This window comes from Hemitrygon akajei, chromosome 20, assembly GCF_048418815.1.
Source record: "Hemitrygon akajei chromosome 20, sHemAka1.3, whole genome shotgun sequence".
Lineage (NCBI taxonomy): Eukaryota > Metazoa > Chordata > Chondrichthyes > Myliobatiformes > Dasyatidae > Hemitrygon > Hemitrygon akajei.
This window is the reverse complement of record NC_133143.1, coordinates 35,420,699-35,436,590: the sequence shown is the minus strand read 5'-3', so window position 1 is coordinate 35,436,590 and position 15,892 is coordinate 35,420,699. Positions and strand designations below refer to the sequence as shown.

The following is a 15,892-nucleotide window of genomic DNA, read 5'->3' as shown; positions in this document are numbered from 1 at the left end:
GGGTGTGTAATTTGTTCACTAAAAATTGTTCTTTTTTTTATTCTTTGAGAATCCTTTAAGATAGTTGGCTAAGCTATACTTTGCTGGTTGCCTAAAGTTCCCCTGAGAGCAATCATTGACTCTTCATTGTTGATTTTTCCTGTTGCATTTTTCACTCTTTTTAGTCCATTTAATGGGGCAGCCATCTTTAATTGTTAGACCAATAGATCTGTAAATCAGTACATGCAGGTATTTAGACTATAAGATATAGAAGCAGAATTAGGCTTTTTGGCCCACCAAGTCTGCTCTGCCATTTCATGATGGCTGATCCAATTTTCCTCTCAGCCCCAATCCTTCCCTTCATGGCCTGACCAATCAAGAATCTATCAACCTCTGCCTTAAATATACATAAAGACTTGGCCTCCACAGCTGCCTGTGGCAAAGTCAACAGATTCACCACTCTCTGGCTAAAGGCAAAGAATCCCACAGTTTCACCACTCTAGCTAACATTATTAGTGAAGTCAACAGAGAAAAATAAAACAGAAGTTCAGACTTAAAAAGTTCCGTCATTTTTGCAATTTGACCAGCTGAAATTGGTTTTGCACCCAACCAAAAACTGGGTATAATTAAGCCAGCTTTCCTTTCTTGGTGATTACTTAGGTTGCTTATATGTTGGAAAAAGGCAGGACTGGGTTTTGTATTGATTCAATTCATGCCTTTTATACAACTTCTCTAAATTACTGACTTCTTTTCACTGTAGGCCCCGGCACCCAAGGGCAGAATTTGTAGGCTCATTGGCAAAGAAATACTCAGAACTTGATAAAGATGATGAAGCTGTTCTGAACCTCATTGCAAAGTCCAACTGGGATATGAATGTACCTGCAAGAATCACAGGTTCAGTGAAAAATAATCCTGAGGCCGAGTTGCATAAAATGCAAGGTAAGAATGTTGTGAAATGTATTTTCATCATCACTTTCAATAAAATACGCAGGCACTTTTATTAATGGAAGGATTTGCATTGTTAATTCAGTGAGAGGAAATATCAGACCAAAGACCAATTTCAAAGTTCAAAGTAAATTTTTTATCAAAGTACATGTATGTCACCATGTATAACCTTGAGATTCATTGTCTTTGTCTTGCAGGCATACTCAGTAAGTGCATAGAATAATAACCATAATAGAATCAATGAAAGACTGCACCAACCAGTGTTGCAAAAGACAACAAACTATGCAAATACAAAAAGGGAGAAAAAACAATAATAAATCAATAAGCAATATCAAGAACATGAGATGAAGAGTCCTTGAAAGTGAGTCCATAGTTTGTGGGAACATTTCAGTGATGGGGCAAGTAAAGTTATGCCCTTTGATTCAAGAGTTTGATGGTTGAGGGATATTAACTGTTCCTGAACCAGGTGGTGTGAGTTCTGAAGCTCCCGTGCTGCCTTCCTGATGGCAGCAGCAAGAAGAGAGCACGTGCTGGGTGGTGGGGATCCCTGATGATGGATGCTGCCTTCCTACAACAGCGTTTTTGTGTAGATGTGCTCAATGGTGGGGAGAGCTTTACCCATGATGGACTGGGCCATTTCCACTACTTTTTGTAGGATTTTCTGTTCAAGGGTTAGGCTGGCATAAATAATTATTTTTTTGTATTTTCCAATGATTAATTGGTTATTTTTTGCTGATTCTTTCATCACAGATGAAGTCATCCAACCAAAGTGCAAAGCACTATATAGTTTCTTTTTTCTTATCTATGATTAAAATACTTATCCTTTTAAAATCAGAAGCTTTTGAAAAAAATTGAATCAATAACTTTCAAAGTGCAATTTCCTTCACAACCAATGAAAAAGCAAGAAAAAAAGGCTAATTATTCAGCACTTCAGAGAAAATTTATGAAACTAATTTTTCTAGTTTGCCTTATAAAGAAAGGTTGGCTTAATACTACCTCAACCATATTTCTTTATCTCTCTCTCACAGCCTCTACAAATATTGTTTACTTCGTCATGTATGTAAATTATGTATAATTTATGTATGTTTGGTGGTGGGATCAAGGATCTTACCACCAAACATATCTTTACCTTCCCTGCCCACCCCCCACCCCCAGCTTTTTGCATGGATCACCCCCTCTGTGATTCCCTTGTCCATTCGCCCTCCTGGAACTTATCCCTGCAGGCGGCCAAAGTGGCTCACCTGCCTATTAACCTCCTCCCTCATTTCCATTTAGCCCCTCAAGCTGAGGCAACACTTCACCAGCGAATCTGCTGGGGAAGACTATTGTGTCTGGTATTCCCGATGCAGCCTCCTCGTGAATTGGGGGACCGCATCATCAAGCACCTCTGCTCCCTCTGCCATAAGCAAAACTTCCTGCTGGCCAAACCTTTTAGTTCTGATTCCAATTCCCGTTTCAACTCGTCAGTCCACAGCCTCCTCTTGTGCAACCTTATATTCCGTCTCGGTAGCCTCTAACCTGATGGCATGAACATTGATCTTTCTTTCTGGTTTAAAAAAAAATCCCTCCACCTCCCGTCTTCTTCTATTCCATGTTCTGGCCTGTTACCTCTTCTCACTTCTTATCACCTCCTCCTTCCCTTTCTCCTATGGTTCACTCTCCTGTCCTATCAGATTCCTTCCTCTTCAGCCCTACCCCTCTGACTTCACCTAACACTTTCTAGCTATCCTCCTTCCCCTACCTCCACCTTTTTACTCTGGGATCTTCCCTTTCCTTTCCAGTCCTAAAGATGGGTCTCGGACGAAACGTGGACTGTTTATCCTTTTCCATACATGCTGCTGACCTGCTGAGATCCTAAGACTATCAGCCACTACCCCCTCAGTGCAATGTGCAGGAAAATTCTGAAAACAAATGGCCACGTCACTGTGAATCCCGTGCATCTTACTCTTCCATATGGGCCCACCACAAGGGACCTTGTTGAATCTCTTACTAAAGTCTGGATAGACAACATCTAACCTCACAGATCACCTTGGTCAACTCCTAGGACAACTCGATCAACTTGTAAGATAGGACCTGTCCCACAGAAAGTCATAATAACACACCGTGTGTGTTGCTTTGGATTTCCAGCACCTGCAAACCTACTCGTATTTGAGAAAGTCATGTTGTTTACATAAACAAACTAACATAAATTATACACAAACACAAGAAATTCTACAGATGCTGGAAATCCAAATCAACACATACAAAATACTAGAGGATCTCTGCAGGTCAGCAGCATGTACTGTATTTCTTGTGTTTATGTATGATTTATGTTAGTTTGTTTATGTAAACAAATTGACTTTCTGTGGGACAGGTCCTATCTTACAAGTTGATCGAGTTGTCCTAGGAGTTGACCAAGGTAATCTGTGAGGTTAGATGTTGTCTATCCAGACTTTAGTAAGAGATTCAACAAGGTCCCTTGTGGTGGGCCCATACGGAAGAGTAAGATGCACGGGATTCACAGTGACTTGGCCATTTGTTTTCAGAATTTGCTTGCACATTGCACTGAGGGGGTAGTGGTTGATAGGTCTTATACTGACTGGAGATCTGTGAATAGTGGGTGTTCCACAAGGACCTGTACTAGGGTCTTTGCAGTTTGGGTCCTATCTAAGTGGCCTGGATGAGAATATGGAATGGTGGGTTCATAAGTTTGCAGATGATACAAAGATTATTGGTGTTATGGATAGTCTAGGTGGTCAAAGGAATCAGATCAGCTGCAGACATGTTGGAGAAATGGTAGATGGAAATTAATCAGGGCAAGTGTGCACTTTGCATTTGGGAGATAAAATGTAAAAAGACAGTACACCATTAATGGCTGAACGCTGAACAGTGTAGTTTTACATATGGAGCATAGCTTCCTGAAAGTGGTCACGCAACTCTGTAGGCAGAAGGCATTTCGATTTTGTACGCTTGCCTTTATTGACTGAGTTGAAGAATCAGGAAGTTACATTGCAGTTTTATCAACTTTTGGTTAGCACGCATATGGATATTGCATTTATTTTTGGTCTCCCCATTATAGGAAGGATGTTCAGACAAGGATATTACCAGATTAGAGGGCGTGTGCTATAAGGAAGGTTTGGACTAACTTGGGTTGCTTTCTGTGCAACGGTGGAGCTGAGAGGAGACCTGATGGAAGTATAGATTGAACAGATAGTTAGTGTGGCTACCCACTTCCCAGCGCACTTGAACCGGCTCACAAAGTGGTGCACGACGGCATTGAGGCCGGCCCCAAAAAGGGCATCAGGCCTTCTTCACCAGCAAGGGGAAAAGCCCGCGCACGGGACGGGACTGTGAATATGCGCCCCCTACAGCATTCCCGCCCGGGGAGGGCGGGAACAGGAAGGCTTTAAAGCGAGGCCGCGAAGCTTGAATAAATCCCTTTTGCAACTGCAGCTCACCGACTGCGTGTCATTATTTCAGCGCGGTGTGTAGCACACCGCTACATTAGGACCTTTTTCCTCATGTCAAAATGTCAAACACTAGGGGTTGTTTAAGCTGAGGGAGGAAACCAAAGGAGATGTGCAGGGCAAGTACAGAGAGCTGTAATGTCTGGAATGCATTGCCAGGAGTGGTGGTGGATATAGATATGATAGAGGTGGTGAAGAAACTTTTAGATATGTTTATGAAGATGCGGAGAGTGGAGGCATGTGGACTATTCACTGACAGAAGCAATGCGGAGCCAATTGGTTCAATTAGTTCAGCACAAAACAATTACCGTAGATTCCGGATTTTAAGCCGCTACTTTTTTCCCACATTTTGAACAGCTTTGAACTTTGCGGCCTATAATCCGAAGCGGCTAATGCATGGTTTTTTTTCATGCCGCCTCGTAAACATTTTGCCTCATAACAGTAGACCAATAAAATTGATGAGTAGTTCACAGAGGTCCAATGAAATTGTACGATAAATCAAGCGCACTTTCACAATTAAATTATTGTAAATCAGTCATTTGTACTCACCCTCATCAACATGGAAAACACTCGAAGCATTGTGCTGCCTTATGGCAGTTACTTAGTTTATAATATTTTCGCTTAGTAATTCATTTTCTAGTTAAAGTTAGAAGAGTTTTAACTATATTTGTTTTCTGTACTACATCGCGGGATGCTATGACGTCACACCCGGTTTCGCGGTGTCTTGTGGGAAAATGCCGGTTTGCGATGAAACGGGACGGAGGGAGGGAGCGCATTACGCGAGCGGCTTTGGATCTGAGCGAACTCTGCTTTTAAATGCCGTTTGCGATAAACGGAAAGGAGGGGGGAGCGCATTACGCGAGCGGCTTTGGATCTGAGCGAACGCTGCTTTTAAGTTAAAGGTGATCAATAACTTTTCCTGGTAGGCTGCAATATATATATTTTTTACCAGTCGTTAGGAGATATTGGAATGTTGTTCAGTAAAGAAGTATACGCAACGTATATTTAAAAGTAGCCGCGTACGGGCACGGTTCGAAAAAAAGCATTTGCAATATGTATTTGTTTTTGTTACCATATGGATTTAATTAAAAGTTAAAAAAATCCTCACGTGTAATATCTTTCTGTGTAAATATCTCATATTACAACGTGGGACACCTGCGGCCGAAAATCCGGTGCGGCCTAAAATCCGGTGCGGCCTAAAATCCGATGCGGCCTTTACAATTAAAAAATTGATTTTATTTCTAAAATTAGAGCCAGCGGCTTTTAATCAGGTGCGCTCTGTAGTCCGGAATCTACGGTAGTTGTTTTGTAGAAATGCATAAAAAAATTAATTTAAAAAAATTAGTTCAGCACAACATCATGGCTAAAGAACACATCCTGTGCTGTACTGGTCTAATGTTCCAACTCATGTTCGTCATGTTTCAAATGTACTGTGCTGCTACTGCAAAAAGCAAATTTTCATGTCATGTTTGTCCTCTGTCTGCATGCTGATCACAATAAACTTGAACTTGACAATAATCTAACGAGCATAGAGGAGTGAAAGGTGAGATGATTAAAACATATAGATTGTGAAGTGCCTTGACTGGATTGATTTGGGGAAGACATTTCCTCATGTGGTGAACCAGAGCTCACTGTTTTAAAATAAGAGGTCACATTTTAAATAGAAATGTGGTGAGTTTTCTTTCCTTCGAGGGTCATGTGTGTTTAGAACTCACTTACTCAAAGTGCCATGTAATCAGAATCTTTAACTCTTTTTAATATAGATGTAGATAGTAACCTGATAATGGGGAGTTTGAAAATTACTGAAATTAAACAGGAATAATTTGTGATCAGTTCAACTTGTGGGACTCAGTACCTTTCTGCTGTTCCTTATTCAATGTATTCCAATGACATTAAGGCAGACACCGCAGAAAAGTGAGCATGAAACAGTAACCATAGAAAAAAATGTCTGGGATAGGGTGACAACTGTATTCATCACAACCAACAAAAGGTGATGAGACAGCTGATTTAATCCAGAAGGTCTGACAACACATGGAGCCGATGCCACTAGTCCATAATAATAGCCAGCTTTCACTGTGCTGGCTGTGGCACAATCTTGAGCCCCATATTTCAACATGAATGGCTGTATTGCTTGCCCCTGCCCTTCCAACATCAGTCCTCACAAGCAGCCACAGCACATTGCCTCCATAACTCACTCCACTTTGAGTAATGTGGTGATGAGATGTGTTTAATGGTTTCTTTGCTGCAGGATCATCAGTAGAGGGTTCATCCAGATTCCTGGTGCACAGTGGGCACCAGTGGAGAGGGCAGAAGTTGACTCCCCGGTTGAATTACAGCTCAGCATTTATCACCATCAGCCCCTCAAAACTAATCAGTAAACTCCAAGACCCAGTCTTCAAAACCCACTTGTGCGGTTGGATCCTGTATTTCCTCACTTGTAGATCCCAGTCAGTTTGGATTGGCAACACATCTCCTCCACAATCTGCAGGAGTACCACAGAGATGTGTACTTAGCCCCCTGCTCTACTCACTTTGTATCTATGAATCCTCATGACCCAGACCATGCTTTTTTTCTCACCGCTGCCATCAGGTAGAAGGTACCTGTGCCTCTGGACCTATTTCACCAGGCTCAAGAAGTGTTACTACCCTCAACTATCAGGCTCTTGAACAAAAGGGGGTAGCTATGCTCATTTAAGAACTCATTTCAGGACTCTGTTATATTGATATATTGTTATCTCATGCTCGTTATTTATTGCTGTTTATTTATGTCTGCATTTGCACAGTTTGCTTACAGTTTACAGTTACTGTTCTATAGATTTGCTAAGTATGCCTGCAGAAAAAGAATCTCTGGGTTGTATGTGGTGACGTGTATGTACTCTGATAGTAAATTTTTTTTTAGAAAACTTTGAACAAGAATATTGAGAACATGAGATGAAAAGTCTTTGAAAGTGTATTCATAGATTGTGGGAATGTATCTGTGATGGGGCAAGTGAAGTTGAGTGTTAATTGCTTTGGTTCAAGAGCTTGATGGTTAAGGGGTAATAACAGTTCCTGAACCTGGAGATGAGAGTCCTGAAGCTCCTGTGCCTTCTCCTGATGGCAGCAGCGAGAAGAGAGCATGACCTGTGTGCTGGGTATTCCTGATGATGAATGCTATTTTGCTGAAGCAACGCTCTGTGTAATTGTGCTCAATGGTGGGGAGGGCTTTATCTGTGATGGACTGGGCCTTTTCAATCACTTTTTGTAGGATTTTCCGTTCAAGGGCATTGGTGTTTCTATACCAACCTAATGCAGGAAATCAGTATTCTCTCCACCACACATATATTGAAGTTTTCTCAGAGTTTTAGATGTCATGCCAAATCTTCACAAACTCCTAAGGAAGTAAGAATGAAATTTCTGAATTAGTTTCAGGAATTACATTATTGGTAGATAAATGCCAAAGTGTACCAGCAGACAGTTAAAGTAATCGTAGGTTGAGAATGTTCTCGGGGAGTCAAGCCTTCCCTCAGTGGGGAGGAGGAATATGAGACTTGGGTGGAGTAGACGTCTTAGTTATTGTATGAGTGACAGTGCTCAGATAATATGAAAAGAAAGTGACTGGTAGAGACTCTAGGCTGTTGAGGTGCTGAGGTCCTTAAAGGCAGAAAACCTGTTGTTTCTAAACGTAAGCATCAGAAGAAGTCTGTGGCACAATAGACAGCCCAGGAGCTGATAATGAGGTTCAGGCACACGATCCTTTCAGGGTAGGTCGTTATGGTTAGCACCAGTGGAGATGGAAGAAGTTCGGCAGCATCTGCTGAAACTGAAGGAAGCTGGAATTACCACTAAGTCAAGGAGTCCCTATGTGTCACCCATAGTGATGGTGAGAAAGAAGAATGGGAATGTACGAATGTGTGTTAACTATCGGACACTGAACCAACATACAGTCCCCGATCAATGTACTGTTCCGAGGATTGAGGATGCTCTGGCTTGCCTAAGTGGAGCTAAATGGTTCAGTTTGTTGGACCAAAGGAGTGAGTATATCACATACCCATGAGAGAAGTTGACAAAGAAAAGGTGGCAGTTATATGCTCACTTGGACTCATTCAGTTTGAAAGAACGACCCAGGGCATATCAGGGGCACCGGCTACTTTCCAACGTGTCATGGAGAATTGTGTTGGCGACATGAACTTGCTTGAGATACTGGTGTGCTTGGATGATCTCATAGTATTTGGGTAAACACTGGAGGAGCACGAGATGAGGCTAATGAAGGTGCTAGACTGCCTGAGAGCTGATGGGTTAAAACTGTCACTGGACGTGTCAGTTTTGTAAGGCGTCAGTCAACTACATCTGGCACATAGTCTCACAGATTGGAGTATCTACGGATCCATCCAAGATAGAGGCGGTGCTCACATGGCCAAGACACAAGAATATGAGTGCTCTGCGGTCATTCCTTGGATCCTGTGAGGACTACTCCGAAGTAAGCCACCCTTTGAACCAGCTTCTGTGTGGTTACCCTCCCATGGGGAAGAAAGGGAGGAGAAAGAAAGGAGAAAGTAAAGTTTATCTCAGCCCTTCAGAGACTTTAAGGGAAAGATGGGAGAGGCCTTTCAGCTGCTGAAAAAATTCTGACAAGATCACCTGTGTTGGCTTTTGCAAACCCCCAGTTGCCATATGTACTGCATACCGATGCCAGCCACGAGGGTTTAGGTGGTGTTCTATATCAGGAACTGGGCAAAGGATTGAGACTCGTTGCTTTCGTCAGCCGGAGTCTGTCTCCCTCTGAACAAGGCTACCCTACGCACAAATTGGAGTTTCTGGCACTGAAATGGACTGTGGTGGATGTTAAGTGACTATATGGTGCCAAGTTTAGGTGAGGACTGATGACAATCCACTAACTTATATCCTGACCTCAGCGAAGTTGAATGCCACAGATCATTGTTGGTTGGCAGTATTGTCTGCTTATGATTTCAGCCTGAAATATCAGCTGAGGAGCTGGATCACTGATGCAGCTGCGTTGGCCCAAAGTTTGCATGAGGTGCTGGAAATGGCCAAAGAATGAGGGAGTGTTCCATCCTCTGGTGTTAAAGCAATGTGCCAGTTTCCCTCAGCGGGGAAATCAGGCAAGGCTAAAGCAGGACGGAGCTGTGGATCATTTGGGACCTTCTGGTTGTGCCATTCCACAAGCTTATTGCAACTTTACCCCTCTGGATATGAAGCAGTTCCCTTCCTTGAGTGCTGCAGAATTGGCAGCAGCCCAGCGAGATGACCCCTGTATAGGTGCCCTTCGGTCATCTGTTGCAAAAGGGGATATGGCCCAAATTGAAAAGATGAAACACCCTACCATACCCCTACTGATGATAGAATGGAACAAACTGGAGTCGAGGAACCAGATTTTATACAGGGTCACATCTCCTCCAGACTTGACCTTGGCATTCCCAGTTATTTTTTTCTCAGAAGTATCGGAGGATTGTGTTGAATTCACTTCACTTCATGATGATTCAGGTCATTTGGGGTTTGACAAGACCTATGGATTGGTCCTAGATTGGTTCTACCAGCCCCGAATGAAGCCTGAGGTTGGAGTACTGTAAGTTCTGCATCTGATGCAGAGGAAGACACTGCCTACAAAAGTTGCTCCATTGTCCCATTTACAGAGTGCAGAGTGATCTAGTGTGTATGAATTTCCTTTCCATGGAGCCTGATTCAAGCAATGCTGCGAATGTCTTGGTCTTCACTAATAACTACACCAGATATGCTCAAGCTTTCCTCACAAAGGATCAGAGGACATCCACAGTTGCCAGAATGCTTATAGGGGAAGCAAATGTTGGCTGACTGACGGGTGTCTACTCCTTATGTAGTGTAGAGCCAGATGCCAAATGTGCCAATTTTCCGGGTGAAACCAGAAGATGGGAATGGCCCTGTCAAAATTTTTCATCAGAATCACCTTTTACCCGTAGACAGTGAAGGGAACCTGGGCTCCAATGCAATGGGGATGAAGCTGAGCTCAGTCAGGTGACAGGGGAACCTGAGTTGTGGAAGGCACGCGTAATAGACAGGGGTGGCATCCCCAAGTGTAACTCAGGTTAATTAAACCCAAAGATGTAATGTTAGAAAGTTCCACCTGTGGAAGGATGAAAATGAGGTTTACCGAAAAGAAAGGAGAATTTGAAAAAAAACCCTATGCAAGGGCTGGATGTAGCAATGGACAAGGAGAGGAACAAAGCAATGATTAGAAGCTGAAGACATGAACTGTTAAGAGTGGAATTAGTAGTATATTTACTCTACTAACCTGAAAACCTCAGGTTGAAACCCCTGGAGGAGAGACAATAGTAATAAAAGATTTATTGAAGATTATTTTTATTGTATGAAACAGTCCATATTTGCATGCAATAAAACTTAGACAAAACTCAAGCACAAGTTGACAACAGACAAGTAATAAGATATCACAAAATTGCCAAGGCAGTGACCATCTTCAGCAAGAGATGGTCTTGCCACCTCCTCTTGACATTGACTGACATTAGTATCAATAAGTTCTCCATCATTAATACCATTCAACAGAAACTGGACCAGCCAAATAAATAGGGCAACAAGTACTGATTAGAGTCTGGATAATAGTGGCAAGTTATTCATCTTCTAACCTTCCAAGGCTTTTCCACCATCCACAAATCAGAAGCATGACAGAATCCTCTTTCTTGGATGAATGTAGCACCAACTGCTCTGACAAAGTCCAACATGATCATCAGAAGTCCCTCAGATTTCTGAACGGTCCATGACCATTATCTCACTATTCCTGTTTTGCAGTATTTTTTTTGTAACTTATGGTAACTTTTTACATTTTCACTGTACTACTATGGCAGAACAATAAATTCACAATGTATGTCAGTGATAATAAACTTGATTCTGATCCAAGACAAAGCTGCACACTTGATTCACACTTCTTCAACTACCATAACATTCATTCCCTACATTACCGACACACAGTGGTGTTAGTGTGCGCAAGTCACAAATTGTGCTGAAGTTCCTTGTCTGGGCTACCATGACAGTATTTCCCAAATCTATGACTTCTGCTGCCACGAAGAATGAAGATGGGAAGACCACAGGACTGACACGAAAAAATTTTAAGGGCTGATTGCTAATGGTCTAAGTCATGAAACTCTCAGCACAATAGTTCTGTGAAAATACCTTTACCTGAAACATGAGCAGTTCAAGAAGGCTGCATGCCATCATCTTTTCAAGATCTCTTAGTGAGTAGTATAAATACTGGCCTGGTGACCAAGGCCCAGATCCTGAAAATACAATTTAAAGAAATAGTTTGGGAAAACAAAGCTGAACATTTTGTTACCTGTTCAGGATAAATTGCACCACAAATGAACATTAAAAACAATCACTCACTGAATTTGGGTTTTATCTACCTCTTCCTCCTCTGGTGTGGTAAATGTCATGATCTTCCATTCTGCAAGCCATGTTTCCTCGTAGTAGTCGACAAGTAAAGAAGACAAGTTGGAAGCACAAAGAAAATAGTGTGACTCAAAGAAAATCTGTTGACTCAAACACATTTTCTTATTTTGGTGTTGAATGTTGCACAGCATGTAATTAAATCCTATGATCTACTTAGTGTGAATGTCACACATCATGGGGAAGTTACTTCCTTACAGTAAGTAGTTTGCAAAGTCATACCAGTAAGGAAAGTCAAGTCAAACCATTGCATACAGTGATATTAGCACTGCAGATATCCTGGTCACACTTAATAACTTCAATGCAAATTTCAAAATACAAGTGTTCCCCCTTTTACAAAAGTAGAGCATTCCTAAGAAACCTTTCATAAGCCGAAATGGCATAAAGTAAAGAACCATTAATTTATATGGGAAAAATTTCTGTAAAAGCGAAAATCCTCTCTGTAATGCGAAAACAGGTTACTAATCTAGGTCTTTTGTAAAAGCGAAGTGGTGTAAAGTGAACATTCGTAAAACGGGAGACACCGGTAACTACATTGCATATTATGTTTTGTTCGACTGACAACATTAAACTGTGAAAGGGAACAGTGTTTATACTGGGACTGCTGAGCACATTTTAAATATTGTGATTAATTGCCCAATTTATTAAAATCTGAAAATTTCTGGCATATTTGTCATGGTATATATTTGAACAGCCAGAAGTCGTGGTACATATTGGTATTGTTACGCCTGTGCCCCCCCCCCCTCCTTTTTGAGAATCGCAAGATCGCTATTAAGTCAGGTCAGGAGACCCAGGAAATGAGAGAGAGACGTTTGGAATGTCCTGGCCCCGGCGATACAAAGCCACGGAACAGGTCATTGTCTTTTGGAGACGGAATTGTGTATTGAGTACTGTACTTCATGGAAAGCCCTCAGGCAACGTGGGCTGGTTGGGGGGATGGCATCATTCCACCCTGATTGACATCTGAGACCCTGTGAGTCAGGATAAAAGAGGGACTGGGGAACAGCCCTATAGACGTACCAGAAGAAATGCTCGAAATCCTGTAACAGCGAAATAGCGAAAGCCGGTGGAAGGTCCACGTGCGTCCTTTTCTATTTGCCTCGGAATTGGTGGGCCTTGCCACGGAAGACAGCTTTAGCTAATACAAAGGAGAAAGCAGCCCCCACCGACTCTCAAAGGATTGACATCATAAAAGGATTTAAACCCTCTCTCTTGACTCCAACCAAAGGCTGCAGCCTGCAGCTTGAATGAACTTGAGTGACTTTTAGATAGATAGATAGATAGATACTTTATTCATCCCCATGGGGAAATTCAACTTTTTTTCCAATGTCCCATACACTTGTTGTAGCAAAACTAATTACATACAATACTTACGGTAACTCAGTAAAAAATATGATATGCATCTAAATCACTATCTCAAAAAACATTAATAATAGCTTTTAAAAAGTTCTTAAGTCCTGGCGGTTGAATTGTAAAGCCTAATGGCATTGGGGAGTATTGACCTCTTCATCCTGTCTGAGGAGCATTGCATCGATAGTAACCTGTCGCTGAAACTGCTTCTCTGTCTCTGGATGGTGCTATGTAGAGGATGTTCAGAGTTTTCCATAATTGACCGTAGCCTACTCAGCGCCCTTCGCTCAGCTACCGATGTTAAACTCTCCAGTACTTTGCCCACGACAGAGCCCGCCTCCCTTACCAGCTTATTAAGACGTGAGGCGTCCCTCTTCTTAATGCTTCCTCCCCAACACGCCACCACAAAGAAGAGGGCGCTCTCCACAACTGACCTATAGAACATCTTCAGCATCTCACTACAGACATTATATTTCCATCGGACAATACATTATCCCCTAGACAACGATAGAGCTATTTCTTATTGATTATTATTATACCCGCGCTTTTAGATTTAGTATTGACGATGTATATTATCTGTATGTTTGCATTGATATTATTTTTGTGTATTTTATCAATAAATACTGTTAAAAATAGTACCATCAGACTTCAACGGACCTCTTTATCTTTGCTGGTAAGTGACCCAGTTACGGGGTACGTAACAGTATCAATGACATTGGGAGGAGATTCTGAAAACAGACTACAGGGAGTTAGGGAAGAAGCTGAGAAGCAGGACCACAAGAGTAGTAATCTCAGGATTATTGCCTGTGGCACGCGACAGTGAGTATAGGAATAAAGTAAGGTGGAGGATAAATGTGTGACTAAGAGATTGGAGCAGGGGGTAGGGATTCAGAATTCTGGATCATTGGGACCTCTTTTGGGGCAGGCGTGACCTGTACTATAAGGATGGGTTGCACTCAAATCCAAGGGGGTCAGTATCCTGGCAGGGAGGTTTGCTAAGGCTGTTGGGGAGAGTTTAAACTAGGAGGGTGGGAACCAAATTGAAGAGACGGAGGAAGGGGAAGTTGGCTCACAAATAGAGAAAGCTTGCAGGCATTGTGAGAGGGAGGATAGGCAGGTGATGGTGAAGGGATGCACTCAGACTGATGGTTTGAGATGTGTCTATTTTAATGCAAGATGCATAATGAACAAAGCGGATGAGCTTAGAGTGTGGATCAGTACTTGGAGCTATGATATTGTGGCCATTACAGAGACTTGGATGGCTACTTAGAGTTTCAGAAAGGACAGGGAGGGAGGCCAAAGAGGTTGGGGGCATGGCACTGCTGATCAGAGATAGTGTCATGGCTGCAGAAAAGGAGGAAGTCATAGAGGGATTGTCTACTGAGTCTCTGTGGGTAGAAGTTAGAAACAGGAAGGGGTTAATAACTCTACTGGGTGTTTTTTATAGACCACCCAATAGTAACAGGGACATCGAGGACAGATAGGGAAACAGATTCTGGAAGGGTGTAATAATAATAGGGTTGTTGGATGGGAGATTTTAATCTCCCCAATATTGATTAGCTTCTCCCTAGAGCAAGGGGTTTAAATGGAGTGGAGTTTGTTAGGTATGTTCAGGAAGGTTTCCTGACACAATATGTAGATAAGCCTACTGTACAAGAGGAGAGGCTGTACTTGAGCTGGTATTGGAAAATGAACCTGGTCAGGTGTCAGGTCTCTCAGTGGGACAGCATTTTGTAGATAGTGATTACAAATCTATCTCTTTTACCATAGCATTGGAGAGGGATAGGAGCAGGCAAGTTAGGAAAATGTTTAATTAGAGTAAGGGGAAATATGAAGTTATCAGGCAGGAAACTGGAAGTATAAATTGGGAGCAGATGTTCTCAGGGAAATGTATGGCAGAAATGTGGCAAATTTTCAGGGGATATTTGCGCAACATTCTGCATAGGTACATTCCAATGAGACAGAGAAAGGAGGGCAGGGTACAGGAGCCATTGTGTACAAAGGCTGTGGAGAATCTAGTAACAAAAAAGCTTACAAAAGGTTAAAGAAAAACTAGGTAATGATAGAGAGCTAGAAAATTATACGGCTAGCAGGAAGGAGCTTAAGAATGAAATTAGGAGAGCCAGAAGTGGCCATGGGAAGGCCTTGGCAAGCAGGATTAAGAAAAACCCCAAGGCATTCTACAAGTATGTGAAGAGCAAGAGGATAAGACGTGAAAGAATAGGACCAATCAAGTGTGACAGTGGAAAACTGTGTATGGAACCGGAGGAGGTAGTGGAGGTATTAATGAATACTTTGCTTCAGTATTCACTACGAAAAAGGACCTTGATAATTGTAGGGATGACCTACAGCAGACTGAAAAGCTTAAGCATATAGACATTAAGAAAGTGGATGCCTTGGAGCTTTTGGAAAGCATCAAGTTGGATAAGTTACCGGGACTGGATGAAATATACCCTAGGCTACTGTGGGAAGTGAGGGAGGAGATTGCTGAGCCTCTAGCAAGTGGCAAATGGAATTCAACCCAGATAAGTATGAGGTGGTTCATTTTGGCAGGTCAAATATGTGGTAGAATATAGTATTAATGGTAAGACTCTTGATAGTGTGGAGGATCAGAGGGATCTTAGGGTGCAAGTCCACAGGGCACTCAAAGCTGCTGCACATGTTGGCTGTGTGGTTAGGAAGGCATACAGTGTATTGGTCTTCATCAGCCATGTGATTGATTTCAAGAACTGAAGAGGT

General features: G+C 42.2%; 1 protein-coding gene across 1 annotated transcript in view; it reads left to right on the top strand.

Annotated features, from left to right (window-relative positions):
• Positions 1-15,892, top strand: part of cep72 (centrosomal protein 72) — a 171,502-nt gene that overhangs the window by 76,882 nt on the left and 78,728 nt on the right. Inside the window, exon 6 of the mRNA XM_073024631.1 lies at positions 740-918. Coding sequence (XP_072880732.1) covers positions 740-918 — 179 coding nt within the window. The remainder of the gene's footprint in view (positions 1-739; positions 919-15,892) is intronic.